Source organism: Peromyscus maniculatus, chromosome 3, assembly GCF_049852395.1.
Source record: "Peromyscus maniculatus bairdii isolate BWxNUB_F1_BW_parent chromosome 3, HU_Pman_BW_mat_3.1, whole genome shotgun sequence".
Lineage (NCBI taxonomy): Eukaryota > Metazoa > Chordata > Mammalia > Rodentia > Cricetidae > Peromyscus > Peromyscus maniculatus.
The window spans coordinates 4,157,029-4,177,818 of NC_134854.1; the positions used below are offsets into that span (position 1 = coordinate 4,157,029).

At 40.3% G+C, this 20,790-nt stretch overlaps 2 protein-coding genes across 11 annotated transcripts in view; one reads left to right on the forward strand and one right to left on the reverse strand.

Moving 5' to 3' along the window:
- Positions 1–3,467: 3,467 nt before the first annotated feature.
- LOC143272115 (uncharacterized) lies at positions 3,468–7,432 on the reverse strand. The gene is made up of 3 exons (XM_076565950.1): positions 7,117–7,432; positions 4,249–4,372; positions 3,468–3,642 (listed from the first exon to the last, which is right to left on the reverse strand). The coding sequence occupies exons 1-3, from the start codon at positions 7,430–7,432 to the stop codon at positions 3,567–3,569; spliced, it is 516 nt and encodes a 171-aa protein (XP_076422065.1). The 3' UTR covers positions 3,468–3,566.
- The window catches only part of Cadps2 (calcium dependent secretion activator 2), a 544,863-nt gene continuing 531,358 nt past the window's right edge, over positions 7,286–20,790 (forward strand). For all 10 annotated transcript variants that reach the window (XM_016006862.3, XM_016006864.3, XM_076566153.1 and 7 more), the window contains exon 1: positions 7,286–7,775. In XM_016006862.3, coding sequence (XP_015862348.3) covers positions 7,431–7,775 — 345 coding nt within the window. In that variant the 5' untranslated portion in view covers positions 7,286–7,430. The remainder of the gene's footprint in view (positions 7,776–20,790) is intronic.

Below are 20,790 nucleotides of genomic sequence, written 5' to 3' on the forward strand. Positions count from 1 at the left end.
TAACCAAGCATCTCCATTTTCCCATTTGATACCATTTAACAACAATTTCTGGGGAAAATTCTCCACTGTAGTTATTTTCTTGAGAACTATTGTTGACATATTGCAAGTTGTTTATCATAGTAGAATTCTCATCTTACAAGTGAGACTTGCTTGAGTTCCTAGTCAATCAATGCAATCTTCTCTTTACAGTGTCCTATCGTAGTGCTTAATATAAAATAGGCACTCAATACATGCTATTGACTGGCAGAAAATGCATTTAACAACAAAGTCAATATAAGTCCAAAAAAAAAAAAAAAACGCGAAAGCTGGAGGGAAAAAATAGATTCTGTCTTCTTATTGCTTTGTCCATTTTGGAGCATACTTTCTGGACTTTATCCATTGTCATGAAAATCTTACATGGCACAAAGGTATTCTAACATTTAAAGTATGAGTCTCAGAAGTTAGTATCAGTTTCCCTAGAAACCATGATTATACACATGTACGTATCTCCAACTAATGTGATCTCTCCTCAGGACAGTTTTAGCTGCTCAGCACAGTGTGTTTCTACCTCTTTATTCCTTCCTGCATTTTACAGTCCAATTCACTCTTGTTTGGTTCTTTCAAATTTCTCATAGCATGGAAAAATTAGACACCAACCAAACTGCTATCAATCGCTAGTATAATGCCTCCAGAAATAATTATAAAACTTCTAAAATCATAATAAAATGTCACAATGAACATTTGTGAGTTGGTCAGGTTGTTTGAAGGCTAACTATCCAGGGATATAAAATCTGAGCTGTGTAAAACCCAACAAAATATTATATAATTCTTTGTAACTTTAGTTGTTTGTCTAGTTCTATATCTGAAATTAAAGCTAGTAAGAAAGTGACACTAATAGCTGCAAAATACTAGATTTTATATATGAGATAGTCTTTCAAGTATTTTCCCTTATGTTAATCTTCTAACTTTTCTGTGTGTGTGTGTGTGTGTGTGTGTGTGTGTGTGTGTGTGTGTCATTAGGCATGTGTTGCTCACTGGCAGTTCATTTATGCTAATCATTTGTACATATTTTCAACAATTATCTGCAAATTGTTGGGCCTCTGAACAATTTCTTCTAGAACGCAAATTCTAACTGGAGGGAAGAAAGAAGAATATTAAGATTGAAATGAATCTTTCAGGAGGATTGTAGCCTCATAAATGGTCACCTCAAAGTGTCAAAAATATTGATAATTTTCATTTTACCTTTGAAAATGTGTGCTCTTTATTAGTTGGGTTGTACTCTGACAGTTTTCTTATAAATATTACAAAATGGATCTTCGATTCAACATGAAAAATATTGCTTTTTGCTGCAAAATAATTTTAATTCCAGTTACATGACATAACACAATAAAACATTCATTTCCAAAATGCTTAAGAAAATTTTGATAATTTTTCTCTAACACCACAGATAACATAATTATTTGTTCTGTTCTCATATCTGTTCCATATGTATTATCTTCTTAGGGGCTAAATTGATTGTCCTCAGAATAGTACATGTTCTATTCAAGGAAAGATTTTTTTTTTTTAATCTGTGACTGAAAGAGTTAAATCTTTCCTTTCATGTCAAGTACCAGTCAGTTCAGCATAGAACTGCCTACCTACAGGTATTCAGATCACATACCTATTTAAATATCATTGCCAAAACACATTTTATGTTTTATTACTGTTCATCCATCTTTCCTTAGCATTTGAGGTGTTTCATTAAAAAGCTGTATAACTTCAATTTGTTTTTATGCTCACCTTTACCAAAGTAAAAATAAATCACCAAATAACCCAAGTATATTACATGCATTTGTGAAATGGCGCAAACCAATCATAGCTTTATGTTGTGCACCATGTCATCAATTATTCAGAGCATCAAATAGCATAATATTGACCCAAGAAGGTAATATGTTAGGGGGAATATGAAAAGAACTCAATTACAAGAAAAAGTAGAAAAATTTAATTAAAATTATTAGCATTACATTTACTTATATTGAATAGTAACTAATTTGGTTTCCTTTTCTCCCCCCCACCCCCCAAACCATTCCTTAAGTAGAGGACATCTTCAGCCCTCATTTCCTGAACTCATTCCTGCTGGACCTTATCGTTCACATCTGTGACTTCAACTACCACCCACATGCTGATGATTTCCTGGTCTGGACTTAGTAGTTTACATTTGTAACTATGTCTACAATTTCTCTGATATGCAACATAAAACACTCAAAGAGTTGATGGTTCTCCAATTTTACTAGTCTTCTGAAAGTCCATATTTCAGTATCTACTATTAACGGACTTACTCTGTTCTGGGATGTGTATTCTATCCGTGGTCCTCCTGTTCTTGAGTGCCTCCTAAGTGGTCCATCGATTTCTCTGTGTCTCTCTTTGCCAGTTCAATTAGTGTAGATTCTTTGTACATTACAATGGGTCTCATCACGATGTTCTCCTACAGGTAAATCATACTCTGTCATCTAATTCACTTCCCATCACTTTATCTGCTTTTTTATCCTGTCCCACCGGTCCTGTTTCTTTTCCCAAATAGCATCCCCTCTGCTTTTAAGTCTTTTTTTTTTTTTTTACTCAGTCTGAAATCTCCATGCTAGAAAAACACATGCTCTTTGATTTTTTTTTGGGGGGGGGAATATTGTGTTGCTTTATTAACTTGATGATCATCTTTTGTTGCCTTGTAAGCTTTCCTTCTCCTTGCCTCTTAAATTTGAGCACTCATCCTCTCTCCTAGACGTTTTCTTTAGTTATCTTCTCACGGTAGCTTATTTCTGGTTTCAGTGCCCCCACATTACTTGATATTAACACTTAAAAAAATAAAACTACTTATTTACTTATTTATATAGACAAGGTCTTGTGTAGCCCATATTGGCTTCAAGCTCCCTGTGTAGACAAATGTGGTCTTGAACTTGTAAGCCTCCATCTTTGGAGTGCTGGCATTATAGTCATGCACCATTATTCTTGACTTAATGTGGTACTAGAGATCAAACCCAGGTTTAGCCAAGTACTTTTTCACCAACATCTTGTCCTGCCAAGCCCCTGTATGACTTGAATCTTGTAATTGTGACTAGGGGTGAGAAGAAAAGACAAACACAGTTACACAGAAATCTTGGGATCTGATTACCTGGGCTTTCTGATGGAGAGGTTGTAGTGCCCTGGCAGCTGAATATATTTATTGCACACCATTGAATAGGGTTGAGGGTGTTATTGCATAGAACTAGACAAGGAAGCAGGGTTTATGGTATGCAACAAGATGAAGGAGACAAGAGCAGTCTCTGTAGGAAAGCAGTCTTCAGGCTGTAAACATCCTGGGATGGGGCGGGGGAGCAAAGCTACAGTAGACATATTCTGCACACACTATCAGCATCCACACATGGACACAAGGAAGACTGCCATACCTTAGAACTTCATCCGGGGAAGGCTTTGTCACTCTCCTGAGGCTGAGGCACTAGGGTCTTTGACATGGCTGTGCCCATGTTAACACCACAATCACTAGGGTCTTCACTCACTCAGAACTTCCTCTGCTCTCTCTTTCTTACTTCTTATGCATTCAGAATGGATATTTAGGCATAGTCCAGGGGAAGTTTGCTGTAATGTTCAACACCAGACCATACAGATGGGAAGAAGGAAGAAGACACTCTGCCCAGCAGAAACAAAGGGAATGATTGCAAGTTAAAGGGATTGAAGTCTTGAGCTCTTCCAGATGTTTTTGTAGTATTGGTAGGAAGAACCAATCTAGGATGTGCTAACAGAATCTGGCCGCATCCGTGCTATCGTCAGTGTGGGTCCAAACACCAGGAGCCTCTGGTCACAGTCTACTCAGGTGGCTAGTCAGGCAGGCTTGCCACCTGCCCAGAGCTCCACCACCAGGAGTCTGTCACCTGAGCTTTGTTTGAATTTTGCCAATTGTAATATGATAGCAGTTAGACTGAAAGCAAAAATAGGAATATGCTTGCTTCCCTCAGCCATGTATCCACCCATTTTTATGCAATTTGTTGATTTAGTTATTTATTTTCTCAGGTAAACATTCTTTACTTCCTTCCCTGGAAACCAAGGGCATGCCTCCCAAACACAGACTAACTGCCAATGAAGCTGCAATGCCTCACCCTACCTTTGTGGTTTCTCAAAATATCAACTAAAGCACCAACATGTAACTATTTATCTGTCTTAGTTATTTTTCTATTGCTGTGAAGAGAGACCATGACCAAGGTAACTTATAGAAGAAAGAGTTTATTGGGGACTTACAGTTCAGAGGGTGATCTGCCATGGCCATCATGGTAGGGAGCATGGCTGTAGGTAGGCAGACAGGCATGGCACAGGAGCAGCTGTGGTGATATATTGTGTACCCAAATAAAATTTGCCTGAAGATCTGAGGACAGAACAAGTCACTAAGTTAAATATAGAAGACAGGCAGTGGTGGCACACACACCTTTAATCCTAGCATTCAGGAGGCAGAGATCTGTCTGGATCTCTGTGAGTTCAAAGCCATCCTGACTACTTGAGATTGATCCAGTATAGGAGAGAAACAGTTAGGCCATGGTGGCACACACCTTTAATCCCAGTACTTGAGATCTCATGCCTTTGCTTGGGAAGTCACATGCCTTTAATTCCAGCACTAAAAAGGAGGTGATGTGGTGGGTGGAGAAAGGTATATAAGGTGTAAGGAGACAGGAACTAAAGCCTTTTCAGCTGAGTAAGATTTTTCAGCTAGAGGCTTATTGGTTGAGGTTTTTTGGGCTGAGGAGTTCAAGAGGTAAAATGTGGTTGTGTCTTTGTCTCTATATCTTTCAGCATTCACCTCAATATCAGGCTCTTTTTTTTTATTATTAATAAAACCTTTTAACATTCGTGTTACAAGCAGCAGCTGGGAGCTGACATCCTGATCCGTAAGCAGGGGACACAGAGAGATATGTAGGGAATGGGCTTTGAAACTTCAATGCCCACCCCCAGTGGCACACTTCCTCATCCTTCTCAAATAGTTCCACCAACTGGGGACTAAGCATTCAAATGTATGAGCCCATGGGGGTCATTCTCTTTCAAACCACCACAAAATCTATCTCCAGATTTTACTTATGTCCCAAATCCTAACATGTAACTGCCTATATCTAGATTCTACCTGTCCCCTGTTTTACACCCTATGAATTGATATGTGTACCCCTCTACTCCTTTATTTGTTCTGTTACCCTTCTTTCTTTCCTTTTTGAATATTTAAATTATGCCTTTTATCTTCATGGATGGCTTTTTTAAAATATTACAAGTTTTCCTGTGGCATCTCCATAGCTTGGAGATCTTTGACTTCTAATATTTTTAATAAGAAGAAATAAGCTATGGCATCAAATGGAAAGAAAATAATAAGCTGTCAAACCAAGAAGTATTAGTAATTAATAAAATTGAAGTATATACTTTGACTAGAAAGCAAAGGAAGGAATGGCTATATTGAAGTTGTACTCTTACGTCCTCAAGAATTGCATCCCCAGTTTAATAAACACCACATTTTAATATACTGTTCTATGATCAAGAGAAATTACAGTAGAAAAGACCACCACTGGAAATAAAAGCCTGTGTTCAGTCCTTATTCTATCAGTTGCTAGTGCGGGAGCCTCAGGTTCCATAGTTTTACTATAGAGGTAAAGATAAATAACTGAGATAATGCATGGAGAATTTAGAGCAAAATCTGGTACAAAGGGAGATCATCAGAACACTGTCACCTACCTGCCTTAGGGGGCTACTTTGGTAATGGCATTAGATAAATAGCCTCACAGAGTTTTGCAAACTGCACAAGGTCAGGCCCTAAATAAAATGTTTAAGATTTCCACTAATTGTCTACCTTGTCCCAAACAAAAGTTTTTAAATACATCACTTTTAAGCTATATTTTTTGTTAGCATCAGTCATCAGCTAGCAGGCAGGTCTTTGGTAAAGATCTTCTATTACTAAAGGGCCACTTAAGGATTAACAAATAGAGAAGGCTCCCTAGAAGTAAAAGCCTTCTTTTTTCTCTCTGACAGAGAACATCTCTAGATGCAGAAGGAAGTCTGTCTTTGTGTATCTAACTACCAAATGGCAGGGAAAACCCCAAACTGCTACTTGGCCACAGGACAGAGAAATTTAAAGCTGGCTGCTTAATTTGTCCTGTGTTACTTCCCCTGAGATCTGCAACTTTCTGGCCAGAGTGGCCACTGCACCTTGTGTTGAATGCCTGTTTTGCATATTGCTTCCTCTGGGCTCAGGACAGAAGTTACAGAATGACAAAAACAACAACAGCAGCAGCAACAACAAAACTGTTAGGCAGTTTTGGAATTGAGAAATCTGCACAGATTGATTATACAGGCTTCAGGTGCAGCTATGAGATGCCCACTTGAGGCCAGCAAAGAGAGCGGCTGTGTGGGGTGTGCCCTAGCATGTGTCTGTGCCACAAGATAACACAGCTGGACACCTGGCCGGCTCTCAGATGTTTGTTGAATGTCTGTCCAACCAATACACCCTGTTTTGGGTCAATTCTCTCTCAACGAGGGAAACAGCTGAGCTGTGTTTGTTCTGAATCATAGTATCATTTTGCAAATATAAAATTTAACTTGCTCATGGGTTTGCAAGAAACAAGAATATATACCAGTTTAAAAGACACCCACCCCTTCAACTTTTCTTTAATGCATGTGCTGTGTATGACGCTTACAATGTGGACTTCTTGCAGTGTCCCACCGCAGCGGAGAAGGGCAAGATACTTTTTTCAAGTCTCTTGGTAAGAATACTTCGAGGTGAAGGGCAGGGACGCACTTTTCAGCACTGAGTTTCACGAAAGGCATCAGGATTGGGTCCCGGACCTCTGTCCCTCCCTTCTTACTAAAGGACTGCGTTCCCTGCCCCTATCCCAGCAGCACCTCCACGGGAAGCCCGCAGGACGACCGCTGTTCCGTGACCGGGGGTCGTCTGGGCTCTGCACCCCCCACCCCCACCCCCGGTTCCTAGCAAACTGCGCGCTCCGGGGCACCAGGCACACCCGGCTGGCCCAGGCGGTGGCGGCCGCGGCGGCGCGCGCACGCGCACTCCGCGGCCCCGCGGCCGCTCCTCGACATTCCATTCCACGTGTTGCTCTGGAGGCGCCACAGGTTCCTCACCTGCGCGGGCTGCAGGGGGTCGGCGGCGGCGGCGGGGCTGGGGGCGAGCGCGGGCTGGCGGACCGGAGGCTGGGCGAGCGGTCCCCGGGCGCCCCGAGCGCCCCCGCGCTAACTCCGCCTCTCGCCTCCCGCGGCTCCGCTCGCCCGCCCCGCGTCCTGGCCGCGGCAAACACTCGGGCGCCGAACTCGACGTGTCCGGAAAGCCCGGGCCACTTTCCCTTTCGTTCTGCGGCCGCCGCGCGCGGACCCAGGCTCCCGCGGACCCGCGGGGACAGCTTCGCTCGGCGAGGAGCCCAGGGGCCCCGGCTAGCACCATGCTCGACCCGTCTTCCAGCGAGGAGGAGTCGGACGAGGGGCTGGAGGAGGAGAGCCGCGAGGTGCTGGTGGCGCCGGGCGGCTCCCAGCGAGCGCCGCCGGCCGCGGCTCGGGAAGGGCGGCGGGACGCACCGGGGCGCTCCGGAGGCGGCGGCGGCGGAGCGGCTAGACCCGTGAGCCCGAGCCCCTCGGTGCTCAGCGAGGGACGAGATGAGCCCGAGCGGCAGCTGGACGAGGAGCAGGAGCGGCGCATCCGCCTGCAGCTGTACGTCTTCGTTGTGAGGTGCATCGCGTACCCCTTCAATGCCAAGCAGCCCACCGACATGGCCCGGAGGCAGCAGAAGGTGAGTGGCGGGACCGGGAGCCTCCCGCGGCCACTTCTGCCCCCCGGGGTTTCCTCCTGGGGAGAGCTCTGGGGCACCTGCCTTCACCTTTCTGCGAGGGGCTGGACACTATTTTAGTCAGTCTTTGAGGGGTGTCGAGGGCAGGTTTGGAGCGCTTAGGTCTTTCACCTCAGCGGGAGCTGGTCAGAGCTGGCCTGAGCTGGCAGGATCCGTCAGCTTCACCTCACCATCCGCAAGACGTGGATGGAACGGCTGACCCCACTGTGCAGGCCCTGCAGTAATTGCACCTGGGCAGGTTAGGTTGGGACGGGGTTAGAATGCAACTCCCAACAACTTTAATTTGGGCTGCCGGTGGGGTGTGTGGAGCGGGGCTCTGTCCTTAGAATAGAGTGAGAGCGTGTAGCTAGGTAAAGCTGGTGGATCATGGACACTTTTCCATTACAGAGAATTCTCCACTTGGGCAAAGGACTAGACATGTTCTTTGGTGAATTAAAAGCAAAGTTAATTGTTAAGTTTCCTGTGCTGCCAAACAGTCAGGGCATAGCACTCAAACACTGAGGAAGATACGCACCCAGAGTGACTATGGGTAAGTAATTCCAGACCATGGCAGGCTTAGTGAAGTCCAGTGGTGATGACAGATGGACTAGTGCAAATGCTGTGCTCATGGCTCCTTGTCTAAACATTTAAGGAAGCTCTGTCAGATGAAATGTCTACCATGGTTAGTTTTAAAAGAGGACCCTAGGAGTCTGATGTTCTGTACCATACAGAAAGGGAACAACTTAAATCGCCGTCCTTGGATAAATGTGTACACAGTCCCCTTAGCTTGTGACATGGCGTGGGGACCCAGCGATACCAGAGCTTGCAGAAAGCATAACTACATATACAGTCCTTTATTACTTTCTTGAAATAGTAACTGCAGCATGTGAGGTCTTTCTTTTAGAACCTTTTGAATTGACTTTTACAATAACACTGTAGTCCAGAGGAGGCAGTTTCCTATCACTTCCCATCATACCCCGACCACAACCCTCCTATCCACATTTGTCCAATCTTTGGTTTTCGTTGAAGTCTACTTGGCATGTTAAAAGCTGTGCGTAGTTACTGGATGCAGCTCATTGAGTTTGGAGATAGGTGGACAACTGTGAATTTGCCAGACATTAACAATACAATATTGCTTTTTTAAAATTTTCCAGGAGGAGAGATCTTAAGTGTTCTCTCCACTTTTGAGAAGTCAGAACCAAATGAGCTGTTCTGGGACCGTCATTCTCTTGAGTGCATTCCTTTACTTGCTAAAGGCCAATCACAGAAGCCTTCAGGTAGCCCAGCACTCCAGGGAGTTCACAGAACCTTGTATTGATAGAGATCTAACCAGCTCTACGCAGTCTCCTCATGTGGTGGAGAGAAGTAGGTCAGAGAAGCATTTTCTAGTACCAAGCCACTTGGCATGATAAGAGCTGCCATTCCCAGGTGAAGAGTGAATGCCTTGCAGAGTGTGGTGAACCTGCTTCTCCTCCCCTACATGAGGCCGTTATGTCCTCATGTGGTGCTTGTGTGGAGTCTGAATTATTTGTGTAGGTTCTGCGAGTGCCAACCTCCGTAGTCATCCTTAAATTAAGCGTAGGTTTTATATTTATGTCGTGGTAGGACTCCATACAAAGCATATGAGCATCACCCAGTGTCTAGTTTCACCTTTCACATTACATTTAGCTTAGCTTTAGTGTGTTACTGTGTACAAATTATTATCTGGTAAAAATCAAGAGGCAATTTGTATTTGGAATAGTTTCCCTTAGGCTCCTTTTGTGAAAAGTCATTTACTACTGGCTCATTTCTACTGTGAATACTTGTTGCAGTTTGTTAAGGAAGGGGACTCTCCCTTGGTTGTTCAAATAATGCAGCTCTCTTGGCTCTTCCTGTTTAAATAGAATGTTTCTCCAGCAATTATTTGAATTGGCAAACAGGTGTACTCACACAGTGCTACTGAGGAAACTGTTGATGTAATGTTACTCAGACATTATCAAAATAAACCCAACTTCATGAAAGCAGAAAAGCACTGCGTATATTCTATGCAGAATTATTTGGAATGGTTAGACTTTTTGTTTTTGTTTTTTAAATATTGAGAACTTCAGGCATAATCAGATAAACTTTAGTGATTTATATTTTAAATAGGGAGATCCTGTAACAACCTAAACATTTATCTAATTCAGAAGGACCTCCACTTTCTTTTTTTTCTTTTTCTTTTTCTTTTCTTTTCTTTTTTTTTTTTTTTTTAAGACATGCTGCTTGCTTAAGGGAGCTGGAACAATTCTTGGCAGGCAGGTTTCCTCCTAGGAAAAATAAAATGGGAATTTAACTGTGTTCATGTGAATTTGATGCACAAGCCAACAATTAATGCCAAAACTTACTTTAAGTCTTGAATTATACGGTTGGGTTTTATAAAAGTAGTAACATGATGATTGCACAGTCACTAATCCATTGTATGTTTTATTCTGTATCTTCCTATTTAGGCAGGCAGGAAAAGGGTTTTTTACTGCTTGCTCACTTCTCCCAACTTTGAGAACTCAGAGTATCAGAAATCTCTGAACTCAGAGAATTCAGAAAGATCTGAAAGGGTTCTCATTCTGTAACTGAAGAAAATTAATCACAGTGATGAGAACCTTACCCTGGAGTCCACGACACAGGTTTGTAGTCAAAACCTCTCACTGGTAGGGCTATTTGGCTTTGATGAACCAGAGCTGAGCCACAGGGTTTGTTTGGTTTCCCCCCTGTTTTCACTAGGCAGAAATGTCCAACAGAACCAGTAAGAGGTTGGCTCCATGAACTATTTGAGGATATTAAATAGTAGTAAACTCAGCTCAGTGAAAATACGCTTGCTGTGGTTTTGACTGACACACTTCAACACAGAGGAGTAACAGTCATTGCTTTTCAGGCCTTGCCATGACTACTGGTGCTTTTACAGAAAATCCTGGGAGTAGATTTGGGTTAACTTCTGTGACAGAGCACTGTACCAGGTGGTCCCGCTGCCTCAGTGGACATATGCAGGGCTATGTGCATGATAGGCGTGTGTGGTGGCAAACGGCCACCATAAAATGGTTTCAGCAGTAAACACCCCTTGACACCCCCTTGTGTTTATTGCCTTGATTGCATTTGTTCCATTGTAGAACTATCAATAATCATGACCATTGGGTAATTGTAGATGATTGAAGGAGAGATCAGTGTTATATAACTAGAAAAACAGTCAACAAAGCAAACAAAACAAAACAAAACAAAAAAATCCTCAAGCAAATCAGTTATGTGTAATAAAGTCTTTACCTGTCAGATGTTTAGCAAACGTTGAGAACCTACAGGGAAAAGTAACACATGGGGTCCTTAGAGGTTAAAAACTGGGGGGACTCAGACAAGCACACGTTGGTGAGCACAGAAGTCTATGCACAGATGTGTTTCCACTGTAAGTCTGTATTCATATCTGCTTACTGTGAACATGATTTAAAGAGCCGATAGTTTGGATTAAGCAGGAACTGGAAGTTTGTACTCAGCAATTTCTCTGTTATTTTTGTTTTTATTATTGACTATAACATGTTGAGAAAACAGCCAACTCTTATTTGAACTAGAAATAAGGAAAGGGGAATTTAAAGGATGAAAGTTTTACCCAATAACTTTTTGCATGGTTCCTATGTTGATGCTCATGCATTTCTATTTGCATTGCCATTGAAATGATGCATAATGCATTTTATGAAATAAGCCTTTTTCATATACTCATTTCTCATCATTTTGTGTAATCCTTGATAGTTCAAAGTTAGAGAAATATGTAAAAAATAAGCTGCAGAAATTTCTTAGATAAAACTGATTTGCAGGACTGCATTGTGGGAATACAATATTGTGTGAGATAATATGCAATGGATATTTGCTTTTCTTTCACTTGAATTTTGTAGTTTAGGGAAAATATCCATAATCTGATAATCCAGAAGCCTAAATGCTCAGAAATCTTAAACTTTTTTAGTGTCTACAAGTAGATCCTTTCATATCTTGTTTCATTTGACAAGTCATAGTTACAATCTAAAAAGGTTGTCAGCAATTGCTATTGGGCTATGTATATAAGGTGAGCAGAAAGCATGAATACATTTTATGCTTGAGTCCCATCCCCAAGATACGATGTAATATGTATGCAAATTTTCCAAAATCCCAAACCTGAAGCACCTTTAGTTCCATGCTCTTCAGATAGGTATATTCAACATATGCAAAAATGACCACTTTTATCTCCTTTGGAAACAGTTGTCCTTTCTGTATTTATTTATTTTCAGTCCTCTGATAACAGGCCCAGGAAAGTCGGCTTTGTTAGAAATGAATAATAGGTTTGGAAGTGCCGAGAGGGCATCTTTCTTTTGCTTGGCACCATGTTGCCTGCGTGATGTGTTGCCTTACTTTTGGGGTTTGAGGTGCAACTGTGGCCTGATACTATAGATATTCATATTGTATACTTTGCATATATAGTGCATGGCATATAGAATCTAGTAAATGTTGGATATGTGCAAGTCTCAGATTTAGTTTATGCCTCAAAGAATTAGTGAGATCTGGACTGGAGGAAAGATACTATACAAGGAAAGTATAAAGATCTTCTAGTTTTCTGTGGAACTTGTACCCTTAAACATTTTTTGAGACCTATAGGTGTCCTTCTGAAGACATCTCTGAAAATGGAAATCTCTATTGACACAGAACCAATGACTTCAAAGAAACCTTCTCAATGCCATTATCAAACCCGAGGGACAAGAAAGCAGCAGTGAACCCCGGCAATCTGGCTTGCTCTTTTGCCTGTAGTTTCCAGTAGACCCGGTACTGTTCTAAAAGATCCTGCATCATTCAGCCTTTGTGCTCATTTGGTGTTAGTACAGTGTGGGGCAAATACCAAAGGAATGGGTTTCACTGTGTGCTGCTTTTAATAAGAGGGAATACCTTGTCCTCTAGGGAGCCAGTTGGAAACCACACATTAAAGGAAAACCACAGGCTGGACTTGAAATGGTATCGCAGAGAAAAATGCTTATTGCTTTCACTGATTCATCTAACCCTCCACAGGGTGTCTGGGTGCCCCAGCAGCAGCACTTAATTTGGTAGAATGAGTTGTGCTAATGAGAACTGAAATGGATTAAGTGATATCGGAGTCCCTTTCTTTCAAAAATATAGTTACCCTTTATTTTGATATTTGAAGACTGCTTGTAAAGTGAAATAAAGTATGGTGATTGCATTTGACCTCTTCTGTTTCTTTTGTTTGTTTGTTTTAAGAGCTTCATTTATTTGTTCTCTCAGAAAATAAACAGCCAAGTTTTACTATAAGGTCATTAAAGTATTTCAAAAGAAAATTGAGAAGGCTGGACCCTCTGGATAGCTCAGCAAGTAAAGACACCTGTCACTAAGCCTGACAACCTGAGTTAAATCCCTGGGACACAAGTGACTCTTGCAGGTTGTCCTTGGATCTCTACACATGTGTGCACATTTGTGTGCATATCTCCACGCCACCCAAACTAAATAAATAAAAATGAAAATTAAAAGTTGAGGAAGATGACTCCCAGGTTATGAAATATGGAAATTCTGAAAGGAAAAATCACACTTTGAGGCAGGCCACTCAAATTCTTGTACATTTTTTATATGAATTACAATTGATTGAGACTTTTTTCCCCAGTGAGAAATATTAAGATATTATATTCTCATGGTATTGTAATTATAAGGGAAAGATCTTATGATTGCAAATCATAGGCACATTGGTGGCACAGGTGATATATTCTTTAGAGTGAAGACCAGTCAAGTATCAAATGGCTGAGTTGTCCAAAATCATTAACATTTTTCTTATAGCTACTGTATATTGGTTAAAGATTTATATATTATCTCCTTAAGGAAAATGTATAATTCTCATCTTTGGCTGCATATTATAATCACCTGGAGAGCTTTAAGAAAAATCCTATTATCCAGGTGATACTGCAGACTAATTAAATTAGTCTCAGGGGTTGAGAAGGTAGTCATCTTTAGGCTTCCCGAGTGAATTCAGTGTGCAGCCACAGTTGAGAACTACTGTTCTAAAGAGAGCTACAGGAAAAAAAGGGCTTATTTTTACCTAGGCAAGGTGAAAGTGTTTGTAATAAATAAGAGTACTGGGTGAAAGTGGGTGTTCTGTATTAAGTAAAAGGTAACACCAACTAAAAGAATAAATAATATGGAATTCTTTGAGCTGGTCCGATGGGAAAGACAGTGCATTAGTTTAGACTTTTAAAGTTTTTAAATAGGTTATATTGTGGATGATAAATTGTATTAGCAGCTTTAATTCATTGCAGAACCATAGATAGATCACTAGCAACAGCATAAAATAAATAATGGGAATTAAGAGGTGGGAAGTAAGCTTAAGTGTTGTTTTCCTTTCCACATGACATTGTGAAGAAGATTGTCGTGAAATCTCAGTGATGGGAGTTGATACCAAGCAATGTCTAAAAAAAAAGAGTAAATTTCATAGAAGACTTCTATAAAAGAGTGTAATGGATTTCAGTCATGCATGTATGTTTATCAAAACAGTTGTACCTAGCTATGACACCAGTGACCCATATCAACAACATGCATAACATGATAACCCTGAGGGTGCAGCAGTGGCATGCATACCTTGGTGGTAACCAACAGCTCTTTAATTGGACTTAAGCCTGCTCAAAAAAGAGGGATACCATATTGGAAACCTAGTTAACTACTCACTACTAGTGACTCATGGTTATTGGAGAAGAATCTACTTCCACTAGTTTACTAACCAGACTAAGCCTTCAATACAGTCTATTAACATTTGTCCTTATACCCACAGATAAGTGTAGTCACCACCCCTCATTAAGGAACCTTCTTTTTGCAACGGGTGGAGACCACTACAGAAAACCACAATCAATCAAAATGCAGGGTTGTGGGCCTAGTCCCATTGGAAATATCTACAAAATATTCCTGCACCTAAGGCTCAGGGAACATTGTGGGAGAGGGGCAGAAAGACTGTAAGAGCCAAATAACCATGGAGTTTGTTGTGAGATTGTATCTCCCAGTAATACCAGAAGCTACATCCAGCAGGTAAAGACACTTGCTACATGAAGTCTCACCAACATGACTGCCTAAAAATGAGTTGAACAAGAACGATATCAATGCACATGCCAGAGTGGATGGTAAAAAGCCCAAGTGCCCTCAGTTCTAGGTGACAGGAAAGCTGGGGGTGGGAGCTGGGAGTCTAGAGCCAAGGGGTTAGTCCTGGAAAAATACAAACAAGTAACGTTATGTGTATTGATCAGGTTATATTTAGGAACATATATGTATATAAGTTATATATGCAATAAAAACGATTAGTAAAAAAGAGGCCATTAATTTGAAGGCAAGCAGCAGATATATATGGGAGAGTTTTGAGAGAGGAAAGGAAAAAATATTGTAATTATATTAGAATCTCAAAAATAAAAAGTGAAACAAAGATTTACCTATCTTCTATACTCAAAATAGTATACTATAGAAGATATTCTTAAGTAATTATTATTAAATACCATTAGAACCATTTAAAGAAAAATTTAAGAGTGAATTAATGTTTTCCTACCATATCCAAGCTTCTGACTTATTAGGTGGGCATTAATCAAAAGCCCCTATTTTTCTTTGAGTGTATTAGTTGGATAACCATTGACTTGTGTTTGGAAAACTTATGCTGTAAAGCATCAGGAGGGGCTGAAGTTGCAGCTCTTGGTGAACCTGCTGCTTGACATGCTTTGGCTCTTGGTTCAATTCCCAGCACAGAGAGGGAGAAAAAAAAAAAGGAAAGGAAAAACATCATCATCATCAACAACAACAGAAACAAAAGGGATCACAATCATTTACTTTGCTTATATAAATGTTGTCACAAAGCTTTGTAAACTTTTGGTTTAAATGTGTTTTCATTATGTAACCATCAAGTTGGTGATGGATTTCTACAAAAGAAATGTTACTGGGGCAAAAGGTCTGAGTGACTTAAAGGCTGTGTTGGTCAGTCATATCATCATATTGCTGAGAAGAAATTTAATCTAGTTCTTTTTGATTGCTTGTGAGGATGACTCTCTAACCCCTGTGGTCTAATACTCTTTCCCATTTTTTTTTCTACTGAGATTTTGGTTTTGCCTGCTAGTTAAGACATGCACTAGAGATGGCATTCCTGTGTGGGATGTTCATATCATCTGCCTTTCACTTTGTTTTGAGGTAGATTTTCATTGATATTTTCCTTAATAGTTCATTCCTTATAGCTCAGTTACCCACGGAAGTAAAAGTTGGAGGTAAGTTGAATTTACTTTTTTTTTTTTTTTTCAAAAAATGTTAATCCAGTCGCTACAGCCTTAATTTTGATTAAGCCCTCCTTTGACTACCAAAATCTTAAGGACTAGTTAATCATATTAATTATTTTATTAATTGTTTTGGATTTATTAAGTTCTTACAATATAAGTTTTACATTATCTAGTGTTCTAAGGACACTAACATACAAAACAAATGGAAATCCTCTCTTGGGTTAATGATTAAAAAATTATATATAATGTATGTATTTCTCTTTCTGTGTTAATTATTTCAATATATTAATCTACTTTTCCTGTTCACAGTACCCTATAATTTTGATTAAAGGTTACTATGTATTCTAATTTCTGATAGTGTTTTTACTTTTGTGTCTAAAGTTCCTGGCCTTCAACATCCTGCCTCTTCTCTCCGACTTCTCTAGTTGCCATTCATTCACTGCACACACACATTTCATCTCAGTGGGTCCTGGTTACTTTGTTTGTTTGTGTGATTAAATGAAATGCTGAGTGTAGCATATTCAGCGTAGTGCCACCTAGTTGTGTATACTCATTTACAGTGCTGTCATTTTAAGCTCAGTCTAATCAAGCCTACTTGAGAACAATATTTGTCCTATATTCAGTCTCCTAGGAGCTCAGCCTACTTCTCCATTTTCCCCAATCCTCCTGTTTTTGTAATCTTTTGAAATTTTGATTTTACGGAGCCCTTGTATTTATAATGATTTTTTTTTTTAGTTTTTTATACTTTGTTGCTATTATTGTAGCCTATGATTCTCCATTATTTATTTATCTAATTATGGAGAAATGGGGAGCTCTTTAATTTTTTATGCTGTAACAGGTCATATTGATTGTACGTATTGACGGCACACCGTTGATTCCTTTAATAATGATCTTTCTGGGTTTCTGTCTGGCAGGGCCAACTGGTGCTGATGGGGGTGCCTTTGCCCTGTGCAGTAGCTGGCCCTCTTCCATGTTTCATCTCACTGGCTAGAGCGATAGGACTAGTTACCAGCCTGCTTTTGGTGGCTTTACTGGGGAGTGCTTCATGTACTTTACCAGTGACTATATTGCTGGCTAAAATTTTAGGATAGATACTGTTCATTCTTTAAATAATTATCCTTTCATTTTTATTACATTAATAAGATGAAACATCCAAAATTGATATTGAAAGTTGTAAACTTTATTTTTTCATATACCTGGGGATTCTTGATTCCTTCTGTTTGGATCATGTGTGCCAGATTGCTTGATTTTTATGTGAAGTCAAATCTGCAATTTCTGGGTAATTTCTACCTGTATGTGATTTGATTTTGAGTTTGGTGTACTTTTATTTTTTGGTCTTTACACTTATGTTCTTAAGAGCAAGGCCTATCGTTTTCTATTTTACAGTCCTCCTCATAGGTTTGGGAGAAACATTTCACTGTATGTGGGCTCTCAGCCACTGTCTGTTAGGGTGCAAATGCTCTAATATTTGGATTTGAGAGAATTAATCATTGCATTATCCACATCCAGAACCCGTTTTAGATTTTTGTCTTTCTTTTTAGTCAATTAGAATTTTTTCTGTTCCAGATTCAAATATGGTAATTGCCCATTTTCTTAAAATTGGCCATTTCTAGAATTTCCAAGTATGCTGTTGTAGAGCTGAACTTGTTTTTAACTTGCTCTCTTTCCTCCTCCTCTTCTGGTGGGATCTCACTATGTAGCTGTGGCTAACTCTGACATTCAGTCTGGCTTTGAACTTACAGAGATTGACCTGCTCTTCATCCAGTGCTGGTTGGGGAGGGTTAAAAATGTGCATTACCAGATGGGCTTTATTTATTATTTTTAAATTTATTTTTATGGCTGTGGGAATTTTGTCTGCATAGGACGGAAAAGGGCATTGGATCCCCTGAGAATGGAGTTACAAACTGTTGCAAGTGGCCATGTTTGTGCTGGGAATTGAACCTGAGTCCTTTGTAACAGTAACCCATGCTCTTAACCACCGTGCTATCTCTCCAGCCCCTACCTTTTTCACACTTGTTAAAAATCCATGCTTCTCCCTTTAAAATGTTCCTTGACTGGTAGAGATGTCCCTGTTGGGAAAGTGCTTGCCACACAAGCATGAGGACCCAAATCAGGATCCATGGCATCCATGTAAAAGCTGGATGCAGTAGGTGATGGCACCCACTCATAATTCCATTGCTGCAGAGGTAGAGTCAGGAAGTTCAGTGGGATTTCTATTCTCATTCTAGTCAAATGGCTAAGCTCAAGTTTTAAAGAAAGACCCTGTCTCAAGAAATAAGGCAGGGACACTTGACATCAGCTGTAGTCTCTACATGTAGCTGCACACACATATACATGTACATGAACTTGTACATAGCACATATACACACACAATCAAAATAAACATTGATGAAGGGTTTGAGAGTGACTAGACTTTTCACAGCCCAGTTGTCTATGATCCAGGAACCTAGGATGTTAGATGATGATAATCATCAATGACCCAATGATAGGTCTGGGACAGTGAATCTGGACTCTTGTGGCAGTATGCAAAGCAAAAGTAAGCTTTATTAAGTGTTATAGAGACACAAATAGTTGAGAAAAAAGATAAATTAAGAAAAATAAGAGAAATCTGGAGAACGGGAGAGGAATCCAAAAGAATAAAATGCCTTTGAACTCCATTATCTAGGGTTTTTATAGAGCCATGATAGAAACTGGACAAAAACTGAAATAATCTCTGTTGATATTGGTTAATTCCTTGAACTCTCATTTTCTGAGCCATTGAAAGACTGTATGCATGTCCTCTGGTCCCACTAGCCAAGTGGTTGTGTGGGCAGTTGAAATTCTGCCTCTGTCCATCTCTGACTCTAGCTTTATTAGTTACTGACCTTAACTATCTGCCAAGGAAGGGTTAATCACTTGGTCAGGATTATTACCCTCTAGCCTTGCAGCTGTCTTGAATTCTGTTCATTGAACTTTCTTTGTTTTCATATTTATGTAATTAGCTTTGTCATAACAGTTAACTCAGCCACAGCCACCAAGATGTAGTTGTAGACTTCCTTGTTTACCATAGTTAGCTTCTTGTCTGTGGGATGGTCTAAAGTGGTCTCCAGAGCAGGAGTTTTTGTTAGAAGCCATCCTTACATGTAGTATAGTATAATCAGAAGCCTTAGAAGCACTAATATAAGAAAGGACAAAAGTACTTGGTGGGGAGAGGAGACAACCTGCCTTTTGTCCCTCCTATTGTCAGTCTAGTTTGGTTATATAATGTCTAATTATAAGTCCTCTTCTTTATCTTCATTGGTGTTCCAGAACTTGCCATGGTAACCCTTGATCTTCTCTTTAACCTCAGCCTCTGTTCTCACTGTGATGTATTGAGCTACTTACAGTTTTTATTGTGGCTCCTTTCCCTTTGCTACCCACAGAGAGCTGGTTCCTATGTCAAAATGTTCCATTCTGTAGTTTCTATTCTTGTTTCTCATAGTTTTGCTGATGTTGCTGTTTTTTTGTTTGTTTGTTTGGTTTTTGGTGAGATACAGGAGTATGATTCTTTCCCTGGACAAAGTAGAAAAAAACTACTTTGTAATTAGATAACAAAAACAAAGCTATGAATTTGCCTCTTTATTAGATCCTTTGTTCATTGCTGTTTCAAGATACCTGAATTAAATTAAGCTTAAGGAAAAGTTTATCTTGGCTTGCAATTTAAGAAATATATTGGTGGGGTGGGGATGGGGGTAGGTTGGGGGGCTTAGCAATAAGGAGCATGAGATTGCTAATCACAGTGTGTCTACAGCCATGAAAGAGAGATCAGAGAGGAAGTGGGCTAGACTAAGACCTAAAGCCCACCTCCAGTGATGCTCTTCTACACCAGCTGGGGACCATGTGTTTAAACACATGAATCTGGAATACATTTCACATTCAAACCACAGCAACCCCTATGTATAGTCTTGAATCAATCTACATGTTACATTACAAAGCTTATTTTAAATTTAAATATTTAATCTTATTTCAGATCTTTTTCTTTTCCTTGAACTAGATAGTCAGAGGGATAAATTCCCCATTGCCATGGCTGAAGAAATTTTGTTTTCTTTTTGTAATAGATTTTTAATGTTATGTTGGAAGGAGAATGTGATTATCTGAGCAATTAGCATTGCTGTGTATAGATAGCTTTAAGTTACCTTCATATAATAGTATATAATTGGTGTGTGTGTGTGTGTGTGTGTGTGTGTGTGTGTGTGTGTGTGTATGAACATGTATGTGGAGGCCAGAGATAAACATAAGGTGGCCTTGCTCTCCACCTTCCTTTTTGAGACAGGGTCTCTTCACTGAACCTGGTACTCTCCTATTTATCTAGACTGACTGGGCAGTGAGTCCTGTGAATCTGCCTATTCCTGTCTCTACCACCTTTGCTCCCCCACCCAAACTCTATGACCCTAGCATTACTGGGGTTAGCGAAACCTGCCACCACACTTAACTTTTTATATGGGATTTGGGGATCTGAACTCAGGACCTTATGTTTGCACAGCAAGTTTTATCCACTGAGTCAAGTCTCCACAAGCTTTCTATGCATAATTTATGTGTGTGCGTGTGCATTGTTGTGTGGGATTATGTGTGTCTTTGTGTGCTGGTGTGCATACATGTATGCCAGGACAACATTGGCTAACACACACACACACACACACACACACACTGTCAGGAGTCCAAAAGGAACCAAGCTACACAACCATAATGTTTGTGAAGAGGAC

What these genes read in the sequence shown, in the direction of transcription:
- LOC143272115 (XM_076565950.1), bottom strand. Translation starts at nt 7,432, where the DNA reads ATGGTGCTAGCCGGGGCCCCTGGGCTCCTCGCCGAGCGAAGCTGTCCC. An exon ending in ACCCCCTGCAGCCCGCGCAG is followed by an intron (nt 4,373 to 7,116) that starts GTGAGGAACCTG and finishes TTCTGTCCTCAG; the next exon opens with ATCTTCAGGCAAATTTTATT. An exon ending in GGCAGATCACCCTCTGAACT is followed by an intron (nt 3,643 to 4,248) that starts GTAAGTCCCCAA and finishes TCTGCTGGGCAG; the next exon opens with AGTGTCTTCTTCCTTCTTCC.